This window comes from Carcharodon carcharias, chromosome 6 (assembly GCF_017639515.1).
Source record: "Carcharodon carcharias isolate sCarCar2 chromosome 6, sCarCar2.pri, whole genome shotgun sequence".
Classification (NCBI taxonomy): Eukaryota; Metazoa; Chordata; class Chondrichthyes; order Lamniformes; family Lamnidae; genus Carcharodon; species Carcharodon carcharias.
In genome coordinates, this window is record NC_054472.1 from 56,364,319 (window position 1) to 56,384,462 (window position 20,144).

General features: G+C 45.2%; 1 protein-coding gene across 4 annotated transcripts in view; it reads left to right on the top strand.

Moving 5' to 3' along the window:
- LOC121279055 (collagen alpha-1(XVIII) chain-like) overlaps positions 1-20,144 on the top strand; it is a 539,532-nt gene that overhangs the window by 481,691 nt on the left and 37,697 nt on the right. For 3 of the 4 annotated variants that reach the window (XM_041189891.1, XM_041189889.1, XM_041189888.1), the window contains 4 exons: positions 4,329-4,457; positions 4,542-4,601; positions 5,379-5,420; positions 6,239-6,436. In XM_041189891.1, the coding sequence (XP_041045825.1) occupies positions 4,329-4,457; positions 4,542-4,601; positions 5,379-5,420; positions 6,239-6,436 (429 nt within the window). The remainder of the gene's footprint in view (positions 1-4,328; positions 4,458-4,541; positions 4,602-5,378; positions 5,421-6,238; positions 6,437-20,144) is intronic. The other variant, XM_041189890.1, reaches the window with a different exon arrangement.

Here is a 20,144-nt window from a genome sequence, read left to right on the forward strand (position 1 = left end):
GGAGAAACAACAGATGGTGGTGGACTAATCAGTGCAAAAACTAATTGTATGCAGAGTAGTGTGTGGTGTCTGTGTCTGTAAGGGCAACTGTTCATTCAAATGGAAAAAGAAGAAAAATATTGGAGAGCACATGATTTCCCAACATGTGTGAGCAAGGTTCTGTGCCAAGAGCACACAATTGGAAAATCAGCTTTAATGCATTTGGAGTCAAACTCCTGGAAAGCCAAACAGTCATTCCTAAATTATAATGTGCACCTTGTGATGCACAGTGCCATGACTCTGTCTTTTTTAATTCATTCATGGGATGTGGGTGTCACTGACTAGGCTGGCATTTATTGCCCATCCCTAACTGCCCTTGTTCAGAGGGCATTTTAAGAGCCAGCCACATTGCTGTGGGTCTGGAGTCACATGTAGGCCAGGTAAGGACAGCAGATTTCCTTCCCTAAAGGACATTAGTGAACCAGATGGGTTTTTACAACAATTGACAATGGATTCATGGTCATCATCAGACTTTTAATTCCAGATTTTTATTGGATTCACATTCCACCACTTGCTGTGGTAGGATTTGAACCCATGTCCCCAGAACATTACCCTGGGTCTCTGGGTTACTAGCCCAGTGACAATACCACTACGCCATCGCCTCCCCAAGAAAAAAAAAATTCTCCTCATCACACCTCTGGTTCTTTTACCAATTATCTCAATATGTGTCTTCAAATTACCCGTCACAATTCTACCTCTCTTCAGCTTTGAAGAAGAGTCATACGGACTCGAAATGTGAACTCTGTTTCTCTCCCCACAGATGCTGCCAGACCTGCTGAACTTTTCCAGCATTTTGTATTCTTATCTTTGAGTTACCAACCCTTCAGCCTGGAAGCAGGTCATGATCTGGATCAACCCAATTAATGCTCCCCTTACTCCCCTTAGTTGCTGCTCTAAGACAACAAGCCTCAGTTTCTCTAACCCTTCCTCATAACTAAAGTCTCACATCCCTCAGCCTGAATTTTCCTGTAGACGGAGCGAACGGCACCAGAGGCCTGAATCAGAAGTCCCACCCCTAGGTCCTGCACCCCCCACCCTCCCCATTTTCACAGGGGTTGGGGAACAGGGATGGGTTGTGGTTTACACATGTTAAAGTGCAGCTGCCTTCAGACAGGTCTGATTTTCATTAATGGGACATCAAAACATGACTTGTGCACTTTAGACCTAACAGGAGAGAGTCTAAAGTTACCAGAGTTTTTTGGAGAGATAGGGTACCCTTTTGGAGAAATACGGTACATGAATGATTTCACATTATCACAGTGTGGTGCCTGGTCAGTTCACAGTTTGGTTGATAGCTCCAAATAATTATAAAGTATTTGAAGTGGATCTATGAATACAAATGTTGGTTTTTATAAGGGAGTAAATGAAGTTAAATGTAGCGAATGAGTTTTTCTCAATGAGATTGATTTTTAAAATAGTTACTTCATATGGACATTTAAGAACTTTATTTTATCTTAGCATGGGTCTGGAGGTCTGCCCATGGTAGATACTGGGTAAATTGGCATGGAAGGTGTATGGGGAAAGGGTGGGGAGCTTGGGTTGACATGAGTTGGCACTAAGTTGGCATAGGTACTATAAAGGGTCTTGGGGTTGGCTTGAAGAGTATAGATTGGCATGGATAGGGCATGGGGAGCATGTAGGTGTGGTGAGGGCTGGAGGGCTAGTTTTTGTTTTATTTTTTCACAGAACCTACATGCTTTTTAAAATAATGTCTGCTACGATCTGCTACATATAATAAAGAAATCCAAGCACCTCATTTTAGCCAATAGAACTATGCCACAAGATTTCACCTTTCTGTTATCAAAACAAATTTCATTGTAATATCAAAAAATTAAACAAAGGAAATATGATTAACACTATAGCTTATAACTACATGTTATGCGCTCAGGTTTACTTCTTACTTCCCCCATGAATTCTCTTAAAAGACACATCAATCATAAAGTTATCTACTTCTGTAGGAACCATCTATAAGTATGCTACAGTCCTCTGGAGAATTCTCCTCAGTGCCAGCAATTCTCAGAGGTAAAACTTTCATTTACCTTCTCTTGATTGTGGAGGTCTTTGTACCTTGTTCTGGTTACTTTTCCAAATCTTCCAAGCTACCCAGCTGGTTACATACTTTGCAGTAAGACACTGTGAGGCCTACTTTAGATTCTCCCACTAGCTTCAAACTAGACAATCTTCTGTTCCTTGCAAAATTCAAACTGAGATTTAGCTCCACCAACCTTCCACACAGTCAATGATGAAGTTACTGTTTTACTCTACTTGCAGTGCAGGTCCAACTGTCATTTATTTTAATTACCTTCTCAGTGAGCTGCAAACGATATGAGGACTAAACTGCAACTAAAAACCTCTCCCAGTAAACACTCAGATAAATTGAAACCAGAAAGCCTTCCTAAACTCCATCCATCACCATGATGACATAACCTGCTCTGAGCTGTCCTTAAACTGACCTTTAAGCTACTTATCACTCATTTACAATTTCTCAACGTAGTAAGCCCACCTGCTGTTTTGCGACTCCTCCACTCCTTTTTTAGATTCATTCATGGGATATGAGCATTTATTACCCATCCCTAATTGCCCTTGAGAAGGTAGTGGTGAGCTGCCTTCTTGAACTGCTGCAGTCCATGTGGTGTAGGTACACCCACAGTGCTGTTAGGGAGGGAGTTCCAGGATTTTGACCCAGCGACAGTAAAGGAACGTCAATATGTCTCCAAGTCAGGATGGCTTGGAGGGGAACTTCCAGGTGGTGGTGCTCCCATATGTCTGCTGTCCTTGTCCTTCTAGATGGTAGTCGTCATAGGTTTGGAAGGTGCTGTCGAAGGAGGCTTAGCAAATTCCTGCAGTGCATCTTGTAGATAGTACACACTGCTGCTACTGTGCATCACTGGTGGAGGGAGTGAATGTTTGTGGATAGGCTGCCAATCAAGTGGGCTGATTTTTCCTGGATGGTGTCGAGCTTCTTGAGTGTTGTAGAAGCTGCGCTCATCCAGGCAAGTGGGGATTATTCCATCACTCTCCTGACTTGTGCCATGTAGATGGTGACAGGATATGGGGAGTCAGGAGGCAAGTTACTTGTTGCAGGATTCCTAGCCTTGGACCTGCTCTTGTAGCCACTGGATTAAAATGGCTAGCCAAGTTCAGTTTCTGGTCAATGGTAACCCCCAAGATGTTGATAGTGGGGGATTCAGTGATGGTAATGCCATTGAATGTCAAGGGGTGATGGTTAGGTTCTCTCTTGTTGGAAATGGTCATTGTATGGCACTTGTGTGGAACGAATGTTACTTGCCACTTGCCAGCCCAAGCCAAATCTTGTTACGTTTGGACATGGACTGCTTCAGTATCTGAGGAGTCGCGAATGGTGCTGAACATTGTGCAATCATCAGCGAATATCCCCACTTCTGACCTTATGATGGAAGGAAGGTCATTGATGAAGCAGCTGAAAATGGTTGGGCCTAGGACACTACCCTGAGGAGCTCCTGCAGGGATGTCCTGCAACTGAGTTAACTGATCTCCAACAATCACAACCATCCTCCTTTGTGCTAGGTATGACTCCAACCAGCAGAGTTTTCCCCCTGATTCCCATTGACGCCAGTTTTGCTTGGGCTCCTTGATGCCACACTCGGTCAAATGCTGCCTTGAGGTCAAAGGCAGTCACTCCCACCTCACCTCTTTCTCCCCTATTCTGACTCTATTAAAGAAACGTGGGTAAGCTTTTGAACTGTCATTTCCTTAGGTGTTGTGGCAATCACTAAAGCTCAGCATTTTAGTTACCTTACCTTCACAACAATAATCATCCCAGAACTAAACATGACCTCTAAAATATCAACATGAACCATGAACTAGATATTAGCAACACCTTCTTAACTTGTCTTATTTGTGTACACACAGCTCCAGATCTTTCTGTTCCCTGGAGGGTAAGACCACAGAGGCATATGAGTACAGATGGGAATTTTAAATTTGAGCTGTTTTTGGATCTGGAGCCAATGTAGGTCAATGAACAGTGGGATGATGGGTGAATGGGAGTTAGCAAGAGTTGGGATAGAGGCGTAGTAACTTTTGTCCGTACCACAGGGTGATTCTGTTGTTCTCTTCGGCTTGGATTTTTTTCCCCTGCTTTCTCAGGGAGATTTTCTATGTATTTCTATGTAGTATTGGTACCAAGAATCTTGAATGAAATGATCTTTCATCCAGTAAAGATTGCATTATTTAGTTCCATCTTGCGAAAGATTTTCGATTTACGAACATTGTAACATTATCTGACCCTGTTTATTAAATCTGCTGAATAGGTGTCGGTGTTCAACAACATGGAGCTTATGCACAAATCAACCTATTCAGTGTCTGAAGGTTCCTTGGGCTATATTACAGATAGAGGAGACCTTTACATTCGAGTTTACAACGGCTGGAGAAAGCTCCAGGTAATTTTCTAATTCAGGACTCTTAATTCTCGAGTCTTTTGTTGGATCAGAGTTTTAAGTAGTTTTTTGTGATTATTTTGCCAGCTTGGTGATCTGATTCCTGCTCCCGCCGATGAGCCGGTTCGTTCATTTAACTCTATCTCAGTAAGTAAGAACTTCAAACTTGCCCTTAAAGTTAAGATGAAACAGGCGGCATTTTCCCCCCGTTGCGGGGGAGGGTTGTGCCGGAGCGGAATCGGGAGGGCGGGTTCCTGATCGGTGACCCCGGTCGGGGGCGCGCCTCCATTATGTGTGGGTGGGCCAATTAAGGCCCGTCCAGCGTGACATCCGCTTGGAAGCGCTGTGCGCTCCCTGTGGGGCCGGGGGTGGGGTGGGGGGAGATTCCCTGAGCCAGGAGTGCGTGCGAAAAAGCACACGGATCTCCCTGAGGCAAAGTGCCGCTTCAGGGAGATCAGCTGAAGTTATAAAAAATTTTTAAAGCTGGAAAACTTTTCCTGACATGTCCCCTCATGTGTCTCTTATTGAAAAATATGCCGAAAATTTTAAATCCCTCATGAAACCTTAGCCTACCCTTGGATGGGGTTTCATGCTTTTTCTGAAGGCCGTCCGGGCTCTTTGCCTGCTCGCCAACATTAAGATTGGTTGAGCAGGTCCATTAATCACTTCAATGTTTTAATTTTTTAATGGCCTTTATAGGCCGTTGACAGGTCGGCGGGCGTGCAGCTAAGTCAGCTGTGCACCTGCCGAACTGACAATCTGGATGACGCGGGGAGACGTCAGGACGCATGGTCAACATCACCCCGCATCATTTTACGCATCAGTGAACGGGCCCCACCCCCGCTTGCTGATCGGAAAAAGTCTCCCATGGCAACTCTTCCAGGCTTATGACTTGTCTTGTGTGTCTTTCTTCTTGTACATCAGGCACCAAACTCATTCCCAGCAATAAATGATCAGAAGCCAGCGGTAAGTTTATTTATTTCTTAACATTGCAGCTCAGAGTGGTAAAACATTACTTGTTTGGAATCAGTTGTAAGTCTGAAAATTGATCAATATCTGATTCAAAGTGGCACAGCACAGAAAATGGAGAAGAGGTTAACATCTATTCATTGTGAATGTTATAGTGCTTCCTCAATGAACAAGTCAATCTATAGACACATCAATAACTACCCACAACATAGTTGTGATTTATGAGTTAATGGGTTGTTTAATTTAGACAGAAAGATTTATTCCTACATCCTCAAACTGATCTATCATTCACAACTTACAAGATGTCATTCTTTCGGGGCAATTATATTGAGTCAAATATATTGAGGTTAGAGAGGTCCAGATAGAAAATCATAGAAACAGGCTGTGGTTATGTCTTTTGATTCAGTCACCTCACTGTATGGAGTAAGAGCCTAGCTGCCAGGTTTTTATTACTCATGACAGTGAAGCTTGTATGTCATAGTTTCAAATTCACAAATGACAGTGTCCTTCTAATATCCTACCACAACTTTGGCTCAAGGTGGCAAAACCTCCAGGGATAGATGTCTATAGATGGTGGTTTATTTCATTTCCTTGTGTGTTTCACTAACCTCCCACTAAAGCTACGGAGAAACCTCTGGGGAGTATCCACACCCTTGTGTTTCACATGAAGCATTGGCTTGAAAGCTTACCTTAGTACCACTAAGGTGAAGTGAAAAGACTGGTATTTATTTTTGAGGGGTTGTCGGTCACTTCTTTGGGTCAGGGATTTGCTATTACATATTTTAACCCAAACTTTTCTTCCTGTTTCATTTAAGTTACACTTGGTCGCTCTAAACACACCCCTGTCTGGCAACATGGGGGGTATCCGTGGGGTCGATTTGCAATGCTTCCAGCAAGCTCGAGCAATGGGCTCAATTGCAACGTACCGGGCTTTCCTATCTTCACAGCTACAAGATTTATACACAGTGGTGAGGAAAGCTGACAGATTAAACATGCCCATTGTCAACCTAAAGGTAAAAACATGCCTTTGAATAAATATTTGGCTCACTGTATCCAAAGTAGCATTACAGATATTAAGGGGAAAAAGTGATGTATAATTCTCTGAAAATTATTTTGTTTAGAATTTATTTGAGCTCATTGATAAATAATTAGAGGTGGTGATCTCAAGGATAGCTTAGTATTTCAAAGAACCTTCAAAATCCTTTTCTATGTTACCGCCTGAGGGAGTCAATGAGGAATTTTCCAGTGCATTTTCTCTCCTATTTACCTAATTTCAGTTCTTTTACCTTATAGTAGCATATATCTCTTCTCACCTTCTAAAGGGCAATTAGGGATGGACAGCAATTGCTGCCCTAGCCAGCGATGCCCACATCCCATGGATAAATTTAAAAATATAAGCCGGAATTTTATGGCCTCGTTGCAGGACGTATAAAATGCGGCAAGCTATTCTAAACTCCATTGACTTTGGCAGGAATGTAAAATCCCACTGTCATAAAATTCCACCCGTAGATTTTGAGATCACAGGGCCTGGTTGTAACTCATTCAAAACCTATCCACTTGCACAGAGTTAAAATCAGGTCCAAAATGGCTGCAGGGAGCTATTGTGGTGAATGAGTGTCAGTTGGAAGTGCCTAGTCAATGATGTTCTAATCACATGTAGGTCAAACCAGGTAAGGATGATAGGTTTCCGGCCCTAAAGGGCATTAGTTGATCAGGTGGGTTTTTACTACTTGGTCACTTTTACAACAAGATTTTTTGAATTGAATTCAAATTTTCAATCTGCCATGATGGGATTTGTAGTCCATTTCTCTAGATTTTTAGTCCAAGCTTCTTCATTACTTGTCTAGTGGCATAACTAATCTGAATAAGAAATAACAAACAGAGAACTGGTAAGAGACGGGCTTAGGCCGCAAGATAAATTGGGGAACTAGTTAAACAAAACAAAGCATAAACCAACAAATGATATGTTTAATAATGCATTGGAAAGGCTGCAAATGAAGGAAATGATTTTGAGAGGCCTACAAGAATGTGGCTCCATGCTCCAAATTGCACTCACTGCTAGTAAGACTCGGTGCCAGTTGGAACATGTGCAAAAATGTTAACAAGTGCTGAAATGAGAAAATTAGAAAAGCAAGTGGCAATGGGCATCAGAATATGCTGTTTAATATGTCTGCAGGAAGAACCTTGAGGAATGAAAGGTTTGGTGGCAATGGTTAAATGGGGACAGCATTCATTCAGTATGTTCAGATTTTCACTAAACTGCTTTTTGAATTTTTATTGGGAAATGGGCAGTCTTCGCAAAGCTGTACTTACTGCCAATCCCTAATTAAGAATCAACCACAGAGCCCTTAGCTGGTGTAACATGTAGGTCAGACAAGATGGGAGGTGACAGGTCCCCTTCCCTGAAGAGCATTGACGAATCAGCTGCATTTTTACAAGAATCTGACAGCTTTCGTGATCATTTTCTTATACCAGCCCAAAATTAGCAAAACTATTGAATTCAGTTCCATATCTTGCCTAAATGGTACTTGAACTCATGACTACTTGGTACTGTGCCCACCATAGAATACTCAAGCAGCAGCCAAACTGATAGGGGCAATTTTAACTTGGGGCACTAGTGTGAAATGGATGATAATGAGTTAGCCACTCATTGTACACTATGCCCGATTTCCCTTTCTTTGACTTCAGTGGACAGGAAATTTGGCCGTGCTGTATAATACATGGCTAATTTGATATCACCCAGTTTACACCATTGCCCAAAGTTAAACTTACCCCACACAACTAGACCTATGGGAAAAGTAGTGACCACTAACCAAAACCAGAACACATGAAGGTTTTCACAGACGCCAAGGGCAGAACCTGGTCCTCGTCGAGTGGGCGTGTGCCCGACCTGAACAAGAGTGAAATAGTGCGTGATGACGCGGGTGAATGTCCCAACATCATCGCGCACTCTTGCGATATTTCGCTCGGCGGGCACGCGCAAGAGGCGGCCACGTGCCCACCGACAATTAAGAGGCCTGTTAAGGACCTTAAGTCAATTAATTTAATTAAATTTTTCTCTGCCCAACTAACCAAGTGGCTTTGCATTTTTGCAAAACCTCATCCACGGGCAGGATGAGGTTTCAACCAGTGATTTAAAAAAAACTTTTAAAACTCATTTTTAATATGTCCCTGCTCATGTGATGTGTTTTCCTCATTTTTCAATTCTTCATTTGTATTGTTAAAAGTCTTCAGCTCCCTGAGGCAGCTCTGTGCCTTCAGGGAGCTTTCACTGAGTGCACCCCCGCGCATGCGCACACTTCAGCGCTGGCGCTCCTCCCGCCCCCACTCCGGCAGCACTGAGGCCCCGAGCACGCCTCTTATGCCGTCTGGCCGTTAATTGGCCAGCCCGCGTGAGATCAAGGTCGGGGCCCGATTGCGGGCAGCGGTCGATTTCGTGGCCGTACCCGGGCCTGCCCGCCACGCCCGCCCAACAAGGTAAAAGTCCTGCCCCAAGCTTTGATGGATAACAGTAGAACTGAGAAGAAAGGCCCAGTCTTTCAATGCGGGCCCTCTCCCAGAGTAGGAAAACTGCTGATTCCTTTATAAGCAATGAAATCATCCCTCGGCAACGAAGGATTTAATGCAGTTGACACAGGGAAAACATTTCCCCTGGTGGAAAAATCAAGAATGAGGGATGAATATCTTAAAATTAGAAATAAAAACAGAAGATGCTTGAAAAACTTATCAGGTCAGGCAGCATCTGTGGAGAGAGAAACAGAGTTAACGTTTCAGGTAGATAGTGGTCATCAGAACTGAGGAGAGAAATGTAATAGTAGTGTAATAATTTGAGCAAGTGAGAGGGGGAAGAAGAACAAAAGGACAAGTCTGTGATAGAGTGGAGGACAGGGGTAGTTCAATGACCAAAGGTTTTGTGGTAATGGGTAAAGAAACAAAAGGTGTGCCCAGATCAGGTGTGAATGGCTGGATAGCAGCAAAATGAAGGAGTAAAGCAATGTGAAAAGACAGAACCAGCAAAACAAATGAAACAAAATGGATCAAACACAAGAAGGGAAACAGACAGCAATGTGCACGAACGAGGTAGAAGAGACCAACAGAAATCCCGTCAGAGAGGAGAGCAGAGCTTCTTCAAGGTGGTCATGCCTAGAAGAGCAGTGGCAGTGAGTTAAACACTTAGACAACAGGAAACCATTTTCAGATTTTATTTTTGATTTCCAGCAACTGCAGTATTTTGCTTTCTTATTAATGAACTCAAAATTAGAGTTTGTCTGTACAGGAGGGAAATCAGAAAGCACCTTTTCACACAATGGATAGTAGAAATTTGGAACTCCCTCAGGCCAGAAGGTTGCAAGTGCTGGACAAATGGAGCTTTCAAGGCTGAGATGGAGAAACAGAGTTAGTGTTTCAGGTCAGAACTGAAGAAAGGTCATTAACCTGAAACGTTCGGCAGAATCCTCCGGTCCTGCCGGCCGGTGGGATTTCCCAGTGCTGCCGAAGTCAATGGACTTTTGGCTGGCTCGCTGTGGGTGGGGCTGGAAAATCCCAACCATTAACTCTGTTTCTCTCTCCACAGAGACTGCCAGACCTGCTGAGTTTTTCCAGCATTTTCTGTTTTTATTTCGGATTTACAGCATCCGCAGTATTTTGCTTTTGTTTTGCTGAAATGGATAGTGGAGTAAGGGCAGGTAATGGAGTTGAGGTACAGGTTGGCCTGGTTGAGTAGAGCAGGCTTGAGAGGTTTCATGGCCTACGCCCTGTCCCTATATTTCTGGAGCGTATTGTGATTGAAATTTTACAGAATGGACTAAATATTACCATTATTTTCATGCCTTCCCCTCAGAGAATAGTATGAAATAGTGGAAGGCTTCACAGGTCAATAGATGGTCTGACTGGCTGCAATGTGAATGCACCTTTCGTCACTATAATCAACTTTGTACCAGCCAACAGGCAGCTAGTCCTGGTGGGAGGGCTGTATGGGCTTGAACAACCCTTGCAATGAGGGAGAGCCACCCACACCAGTGTTGGGAATAAATCACTAAAGACTATTAGAAAATGAGCATCCAATTAGAAGGAAGGCAACACATTCCACTGCCACAAGGAACGGGACGGAGAATTGACCTGAGGTCAAACTTTCCACACCAAATCTGATTGGTTAGTCTGATTATCTACATTTTGTTAGTTATCTTTCACTCCCTGTGATCTTTCTCCCTACCTTACTGAGGAGGGCTCTGCTGTGTTCTTAGAAAAATAATTTTTATTCACCAAGTTAGCCACACTACAATCACTGAATGATCAAAGAGCTTTAGAAACTTGGGGCTGGGTTTTCAAAAGCCCATTAGGGTGTGGTCAGGTGCGGCCATGAATTGAAAATTTCGACCTTGGTTGGACGTCACTGAATCTCACCCCACTGGAATGTGACATGATCACAGCGAGGAGCCATGAGTACCAGTGGATTGGTTTCAACTCAACTGCTCAGCCAGTGGCACTGAGTAACCGTTGCTAATGCTGAGAGACTTGTGTTTGTGAGCATTGAATAGTAAGACTCTTGAGAGGGCTCCTGGCATCACTTGGGCATCAGAGGTTGGTAGAGGAAGCCCTGGTGAACCAACTAGTGGCAGCTGAGGGAGTTTAGATAGGAGCAAGCTTCTCTGACATTGAACAGCGTAGTGAGGAGGAACTTCAGCAGATGCATCTTCCTGATCAAGAGGAGACATCAGGTGTACCGTCCAAGAGACAGCTACCTGCAAATGACAGAGCCCCTGTATCATAGAAAACTCCACATATCCAGATGGTTGAATGTAGGACATTTGCACTCCGGTCCACAATGACCCGATGCCTTGTGCCAACCCCACCCCCATGCCAGTCTCCTACCTGCAACCGTCAAGGCCACCTTGGCACTGAATTTTTTTGCACCAGTTCATTCCAGGGATCAGATGTGGACCTGGGTGGCATCTCACAGTTGACAGCTCATCATGCCATTGGCAAGTCATGATTCCCTCATCCAGAGGCTGGATCCACATTCATTTTTGAGACAGATGAGCTAGCGCAGGCACACAGGGAATCATGTCCAGTGGGTTATCAATTATACCCACAAAGACATCAACGCAGAAAAGGCTTCCATTTAATGAATGTCCAACTGGTCTGTCACAGAGAGTGCATCTTGCAGGTGTGTACTCAGTTCTCGGGCATGACTCCCTCATCCTTTGAGAATTCCAGATGCTGCAGATCTTCAGACTAACTTCCAGGCTCCATAGGTGGCTGCTGGGGGATAAAGGTTATCCCCTGAAGAGGTGGCTCCTGACACCAGTTTGGCACCCAGTAACGGGTGCAGAAAGGCGATACAACCAAAGCCATCTACTAACACGTACCCTCACTGAGCAGACCATCAGCATGTAGTTGATGCACTTTATTTGCCTTGACTGGTTGGATGTGCCTTCCAGTACGAGTCAGCCAGGGTCTCTTATATTGTGGTTGCCTGTTTCGTGCTGCACAACACGACTTTACAAGGAAGACTGGAGCTGGATGAAGAGGAAGACCTGGAAGAGGAGGAGGCGGACTGAAGGGGTGCTGCAGAGAAGTCCGGCACCCAAGAGCTCTTGGCAATCAACATGCTTTCAGCCATCATGACAGATAACCCTGTAACTCACCTTCGAGCAGAGAGAGAGGAACCATCCAGCAAGTGCACATAGTTGAATAATCCCATTGCCACCCATACTGTTTGAAATTGGAGTCACCACCACTAACAGTATTCCCAACAGAGACCATGGCACCACAGGAGACCCACCCCCAACCCCAACACTCTGTCCCAGCCCTTTATTTGATGTGCTTTTTGATAGAAAGCTACAATAACATGCCAGTCTGTTCTTTGGTATAATCAATGACATAATAAATGAAAAGTCAATGAATACAAACTCAAAAAACATCATCCAAGTGACCCATAAAGTGGGATGATTGGCATGTTGCCTTGTGTTCACACACACACTCCTACATGCTGCCCCATAGCTGAGGATGAGGTGGAGGCAACCTGCTCAGTTGTACCCGTATCTGGCTGGGATGCCCGTGGCTTCCATCCTCACCTTGGAGGTGCCCCTCGAGATTTCTCCACAGGCTGCTGTATCTGCGGCATCACAGGGACAGCCTCTGTCACAGGGCCTTGCTGCAGCGATGGTCCCGCATTGGAGGGGCAAAGGAGGCGAGGGATGATGCTGGTGCCCCCTGAGGGATGGCCCCCTCCTCAGCCTCTTTGGCTGCCTTTTCATGTGCCCTTGCATGCAGGATGAGATCATCAGCTGGGATGCAGCTGATGTCCACTCCAAACATCTCTGCACTATCAGAGACACTGAACGGTCACTGCTACAGAGCCTCTCACTCCTTCAGCACAATGCTCCTGCATCCACTCGGAGTGATGCTGCATACCGCTTTCCAAGAGGTTGGCCACTCTCTCATTGGAGGTGCTCAAATGCCTGACACATCACGGAGTACAAGGGTTGCATGGACACCTCCATTGCCTGACCAAGGCTCCACAATGTCACCATTCAGGAACTCACCAGCCTCTGATGCTCCAAAAAGACCCTTGTGTGTGACACCTGAGGCCCAGCATCTTCACCCAGAGAAGCAAAGCTGTGTCTGTCTTCCACCGTCCTAGGGGGATTTCCCATTGCTGACTCTTCTCACCCTCCTCCTCCTGCTCATTTGTGAATTGTGGCTCACCCAGTGCTCCCCATTCTATGCTAGGCTGAGGCCTAGGTGAGGTGAATGTGTCTGTGCTGGTGGAAGATGTAGAGGAATGATGTGACAGTGCTGCCTCAGGAACATCTCTGCCAACCAAGGAGACGGACAATAACTGAGCTGTTACATTCCCTCTGCGACCAGCCCTTACGTCGTATTCCACTTCGCGATCACCCCTTACATCGTATTCCCCTCCGCGACCGGCCCTTACATCGTATTCCCCTCCGCGACCAGACCTTACATCATATTCCCCTCTGCGACCGACACTTACATCGTATTCCCCTCCGTGACCGGACCTTACATCATATTCCCCTCCGGGACCGACCCTTACATCGTATTCCCCTCCATGACCGGCCCTTACATCGTATTCCCCTCCGCGACCAGCCCTTACATCATATTCCCCTCCGCGACCGGCCCTTACATCATATTCCCCTCCGTGACCGGCCCTTACATCGTATTCCCCTCCACAACCGGCCCTTACATCGTATTCCCCTCCGCGACCGGCCCTTACATCGTATTCCCCTCCACGACCCCCTTACATCGTATTCCCCTCCGTGACCGGCCCTTACATCGTATTCCCCTCCGTGACCGGCCCTTACATCATATACCCCTCCACGATCAGCCCTTACATCGTAATCCCCTCCGTGACCGGCCCTTACATCGTATTCCCCTCTGCGATCGACCCTTACATCATATTCCCCTCCGCGACTGGCCCTTACATCGTATTCCCCTCTGTGACTGGCCCTTACATCGTATTCCCCTCCGCGACTGGCCCTTACATCGTATTCCCCTCCGTGACTGGCCCTTACATCATATTCCCCTCTGCGACCGGCCCTGTGGGAGACACAAGATGGCGGTGATTAGAACTTGGGCTACTCAGCATGTGCCTCAGAACAACCAACCCCATAGATGACAGCGGTTGGACAGGAGTGACTTCCATGTCCTTCACCAGAAGGTAGAGCTATCAAATGACCCTCTTGGAAGACCTCCAGTCTTGTCATCGCCCACAGCTTGACGTGATGGCACCTTGACCCTTCCAGGATTGTCTCCTCCAAAGGATTCAGTGTGTGGAGCTGCAGCACACACCACCACCTGTCCTTCACGTCTCATTGTTTATGCACTCTGTTTTTCGATAGAATGAAAAAGGGAAGGATTTATGAAAAAAACTGTGCTCCCTCATTCATTCCAGCCTGACATTCACTTAAGGTGTTGTGTCCTTCAGTGATATCCCTGCTCAATTGCACTCCATGGCCAGGAATTTTCAGATGGCCAAGTTACCCAGCCCGACACACAAAGAGAACACATGTGGAGAACACATTGCCTCCATTACTGGCTGCCCTGTAGCCATTTAACGCTCCAATCTGATTGGGCGGCAGCTCTCTAGTCCCAGCAGGGCCATAACCTGAGGCAAACAGGACTGAGACTACAAGCAGTCCCCAGAGTTGAAGTCCCAGAGTCCGTGGCCAGATAAGTGTGGAGGTCTCAGGGTGGGGAGGGGAGGTAAGGCTGGTGGGCTGGGTAGAGAAGGTTGTGGAGATTTTGATGGAGAGGCCAAGGGGGGAGGGTTAAGCGAGCACCGAAGGGGGACAAACCTTGTTGGGGGGGGTGTGCGCCTGACGTTGAAAGGAGGTAATTGATGGAGATGACCCTCCCCTTCCCACCTGAGGCCCAAGCAGGGTAACTTTCCAAGCTTCCCATCCCCCGCCCATGAACTCCTCCCAACACCCTGAAAATTGAGGCAGGTGGGAAACGACTATTGTGCCCATTATTTGGCCTCTTAAGGGCCTCAATTGGAACCAGGGTGGGCAGGCCAGCCTAGGCCTCGCCCATCCCACCATAAAATTGTGGAGAGGTTGGGGCTGCCACGAAGCTGTTGGGAATGCCATTTGTGGAATTTTATGACCCCCCTCCCCAAGCTGCCAAGATGTTAATATAAAATTCTACCCCATGTGTGAGGGTGGCTGACATCTCAAAGATGCAACTGGCCACATGATCTGACAATGTTAAGGAGAGCTGTGAACATTCAGTCTATTTGGCTCATATATATGCTGCTGTATGCAGAGTTCATAGAAACATACGTAGAAACTAGGAGCAGGAATAGTCCATTCAGCCCTTCAAGCCTGCTTCACCATTCATTATGATCATGGCTGATCATCCAACTCAATACTCCCGCTTTCTCCTCATATCTTTTGATCCCTTTCATCCCAAGATCTATATCTAACTCCTTCTTGAAAACATGCAATGTTTTGGTCTCAACTACTTTCTGTGGTAGCGAATTCCACAGGCTCACCACTCTCTGGGTGAAGAAATTTCTCCTCATCTCAGTCCTAAATAGTTTACCCCATTTCCTCAGACTGTAATCCCTGGTTCTGGACTCCCCCACCATCAGGAACATCCTTCCTGCATCTACCCTGCCTAGTCCTGTTAGAATTTTATAGACTTCTATGAGATCCCCCCCTCATTCTTCTGGACTCCAGCGAATATAATCCTAACCAACTCAATCTCTCCTCATATGTCAGTCCCGCCATCCCAGGAATCAGTCGGGTAAACCTTCGCTGCGCTCCCTCTGTAGTAAGAACATCCTTCCTCAGATAAGGAGACCAAAACTGCACTTTTTCAAAGGCTTCGTTTGAGGCCTGACACTCAGGTGTTGCTTGCCATTCACCTTTCCAGACCCTAGCAGATTGATGGAGTGTTGTCTGCATTGCATTCATGGGTGCAGACCTCCATGGCCACCTCCATCCATGCCCTCTTTGTCTGGCTCAGAAGATTTCTTCTTACGGACAGAGGGGATAGCACATCTCTCCTCTCAGAAACAGCGTCCACCAGAGCCCTAAGGGAGGCATCGGGAAAACATGGGGCCACCCCAGGATCTTCGCCCAGGACAGCGCTGGCACTCTGAGCTCCTTGCTGCTCCATACCTCTTGGCAATGGCAAGCTCAGTCATGGCTGCCGTCCTCCATAATCAGGTCTCGCCTGCAGGCCGCTCCCCAAGCCACTAATTGGGTGCTGACCTGCCTCCGGTCAGTTAGGACCTTTGCATTGAAAAATCACCTCATGTCTCTGGCACTGACACAGTGCAAGTTCGGGACTCCAAAATGATCAGGGTTCATGTTCCCCATCCTGGATTGAAAATCCAGCACTTGATGTTAGAAAGCAAAAGTTCCAAATATTATCTGATCTGCCTTGTAAATTTTTCCAATATGCCCCGCATGTTTGAAGTTACGAAATACAAAATTAATACATTTCAGGGAGATAAACTGGACCTTCAACTATTGAAAAAACATCCGTTTTCCCATCATCACTGGCTAGGCTTTAATTGGAGAATTATGTTCAGTTCTGGAGATTACTGTTTTGGAAGATCTTGGAAAGAGTTCAGAGGAGATTTACTGGAATAATGTTAAGTGGAGAGACTAGAGAAGCTGGGATTGTTTCCAAGGTTAAGAGTAGATTTCATAGAGATGAGCAAATTTTGAGGAGTTTTGATTGAGTAAATAAGGAGAAACTTTCCACTGGCCAGAGAACACAAATTTAAGATAATTGGCAAATGAACTAATGAGGAGATGAGGAGGATTTTTTAAGTGGCGAATTGTAATGATCTGGCATTCACTGTCTGAAGAGATGCTGGAAGCAGCTTTAAAAATAACTTTCAGAAGGGAATTGAATATATTCTTGAAAAGAAAAACATGTAGGGAAATGGGGAATCAGTGGAGAGTGAGGCTAATTTGATGGCTCTTGAAAAGAGCCAGCATAGGCATGGTGGGCAGAAAGGCCTCCAAGATTCTATAGTCAGGCCACAAATCAGCCATGATCTAATTTTTATGTACACGAAATTTAAGAAAATTGATTTGTATCCCTTTTTATTCACAAAACATCCCTGCAATTGCACTTGTCACAAAACAACTCTGGTTTTTATACCATGTCTAAACTCCAGAACTCCCTTCCAGAATAGTGGTCCAGTTTTCCTAGGATTTCATTCATTTAAGGTAGTCATTTTTTGGCTGTTATAGAAACATAGGGCTGAATTTTGCCATCGGCAAGCAGAGGGCGGGGCCTGCTCGCCGACACGAAAATGTCGCAGGGTGATGTCGGGGAACCCCCAACGTCATCCTGCCTCATTTAAATATTCAAGAAGGTGGGGGCACAGCAAAATTAGCTGTCCGTCCACTGACCTGTCAATGGCCAATTGAGGCCATTAACAGGATAATTAAAAGTTAAAGGACCTGCTTGTCCAACCTTAAGGTTGGCGGGAAGGCCAGAAGCCCCGTTGGGGAATAGAAAAAACATGGAACCTCATCCACCCACGGGATGAGGTTTCATGTAGGGTTTAAAAATGTTTATTAAAATTTCACTGAAATTTATTAACATGTCCCATCTCATGTGACATTGTCACATGAGGGGGATATGTTAAGGATTTTTTTATTTTTCTATTTTTAAAGTTTATACAGCTGTCAGCGATCTCCCAGAGGCTGCACTTAGCCTCAGGGAGATGCGCGCTGTTTTGTGCGCATGCGTAAAAGAGCACACTCTCGCATTTGGGGTCCCCCCCCCCCGCCCGTACAGGAAGTGCATAGCGCTTCCCACCGGGCATCACGCTGGGCGGGCCGTAATTGGCCTGCCCACTTAAAATGGTGGCAGGGCCCACTTTTCCGGCAGGGATCGGCTCCCTGCCCGCCAGAGATTGGGGGTTGGGCCTGCCCGCCTGGTGCTCATAGAAACTAGGAGCAGGAGTAGGTCATTTGGCCCTTCAAGCCTGCTCCACCATTCATTATGATCATGGCTGATCATCCAACTCAACAGCCTGCTCCCGCTTTCTCCCCATATCCTTTGATCCCTTTCATCCCAAGAGCTATATCTAACTCCTTCTTAAAAACATATAATGTTTTGGTCGCAACTACTTTCTGTGGTAGCGAATTCCACATGCTCACCACTCTCTGGGTGAAGAAATTTCTCCTCATCTCAGTCCTAAATGGTCTACCCCATATCCTCAGACTGTGACCCCTGGTTCTGGACTCCCCCATCATTGGGAACATCCTTCCTGCATCTACCCTGTTCAGTCCTGATAGAATTTTATATGTTTCTATGAGAACTCCCCTCATTCTTCTGAACCCCAGCAAATATAATCCTAATTGACTCAGTCTCTCCTCATATGTCAGTCCCGCCATCCCAGGAATCAGTCGGGTAAACCTTTGCTGCACTTCCTCTATAGCAAGTGTTCTTGTGTTCTCTCTCAGATACAAGTGAGTGAAAGAAATTCAGCTGCTCAAATCACTCGGAATGCATTACAAACTGAATAAGCAACAGAAAACCTTTCAAATACAGAGTTTCAATTGTCAACACAAGTTGATTAGAAGTATGATTAAGTAAGATTACAGGGTCCATGATGTTTATTAGAATTCACTGAGACACAGTCAGACTGATAGATTCAAACATGTCACAGTTCTTCAGGAGGTTGGTAGTTAACATGAAATAAATTTGGTAATTAGACTATTAATTAGTGAAAAGTTGGATTATAAGAAAACAGGATTGCGTTCAACTGTCATGGTATTTATTCAATAGCACTGACGATGACCCTGACATCCCCAAACTGTTGCCCTGTTTTTCACATTTACAAGTAAGTCCAAAGAGTAGCTATGAGTCAGGAGAAGCTACATGGGCATCTGAAAGAGTCTCGGTGATACCACCAAGAGTCTTACATTTGATTTAGATGCATTGAAATTTTTCAAGGGGCAGAGAGTGCAGAAGAAGTTTGATGGAACGACAAGAGAGACAAAGGGTAAATAGAGGAAATTCGCGCAAATGAGGTGGCGTCACACCCACCAGCGGTAATATTCAGTCTTTGTGAAATCAGTCCTTGAATCTATTCTCTATGGAGTGAACTGAGGAAAGGATGATAAGCTAAAGCCATTGCCAGTTTCGGAGTTACGTTTGGATTAACAATATTATGTTTAAACAATATTGATTTGCAAATTGAATGTGGGATTTCTTGAAGGATTATGGAATTTAAGAAGTGAAATGGACCCATTGACATATGGGAAGTATGTCAATGTGAGCTTGGAAGCAACTTAGGATAAGGTATTCAGACTCTGAGCAGGTCTACAGTGTGGAGTCAATTTTTTTTCTTCTTTCTTCTGTTCTAACAGTGAGATTCCCACCAGATTCTCATTTTGCAGCCATTGATAGACCAATAGGTACAACTATTGGAGTCCAGTGTGACATGAACCATATTAATCATAGGAATAATATGCAGGCTAGGCGCCAACTGACTGCATTGCTCAAAATCCCAGTATTTAAGATGGAGATATGGTTAGTAGGTGGATAGGTACAAAATCCTTTGGAAAAGAATGCCTTTCATTTATATAGTGCCTTTCACATCCCAAAGTGCTTTATGGCCAATAAACTATTTTGGCAGTGCAGCCACTGTTGTACAGAAATGTAGCAGCCAGTTTGCAAAAACAAGGCTCCAGAAACACCAATGAGAAAAAAGGTTCCGAACACCTGTTTTAGTGATATGTTGGCCAGAACAGGGAGAACGCCTCTCGTCTTTATCAAAAGCATGGAATTATCTGCAAAATGGCACCAGTGGCAGTGTGTATTCTGGCAGTGCACTGGAGTGTCAAACTAGATTAGCCATGGATTGGGACTTGAACGCATAACCTCCTGATTCAGGGTGAGAAAGCTACCAGAAGAACCATAGTTGAGAAGAAGAGGCTAAATGAGATTAATATTTTTCCCATTGCTTTTTATCCTCATGTTCTTATCAATATTTACAAAGCAATGACATTAGGCAGCTGAAAAGCGTACACAACTCAAATTACCAATTAAAGAAAGCTAACCTGAGTTCTAGACAGCACACAGACAGAGATGACGTGCTTTTTGGCAGAGGTGAGCATTCAATTAGTACCTGTATATAAACAGGAGATTAGTGTTCAGATAAATGGATGGCTAGTTAATTAAACCTTCCCTTTTAGTTGTATGGTGAGTGAGTTAGGG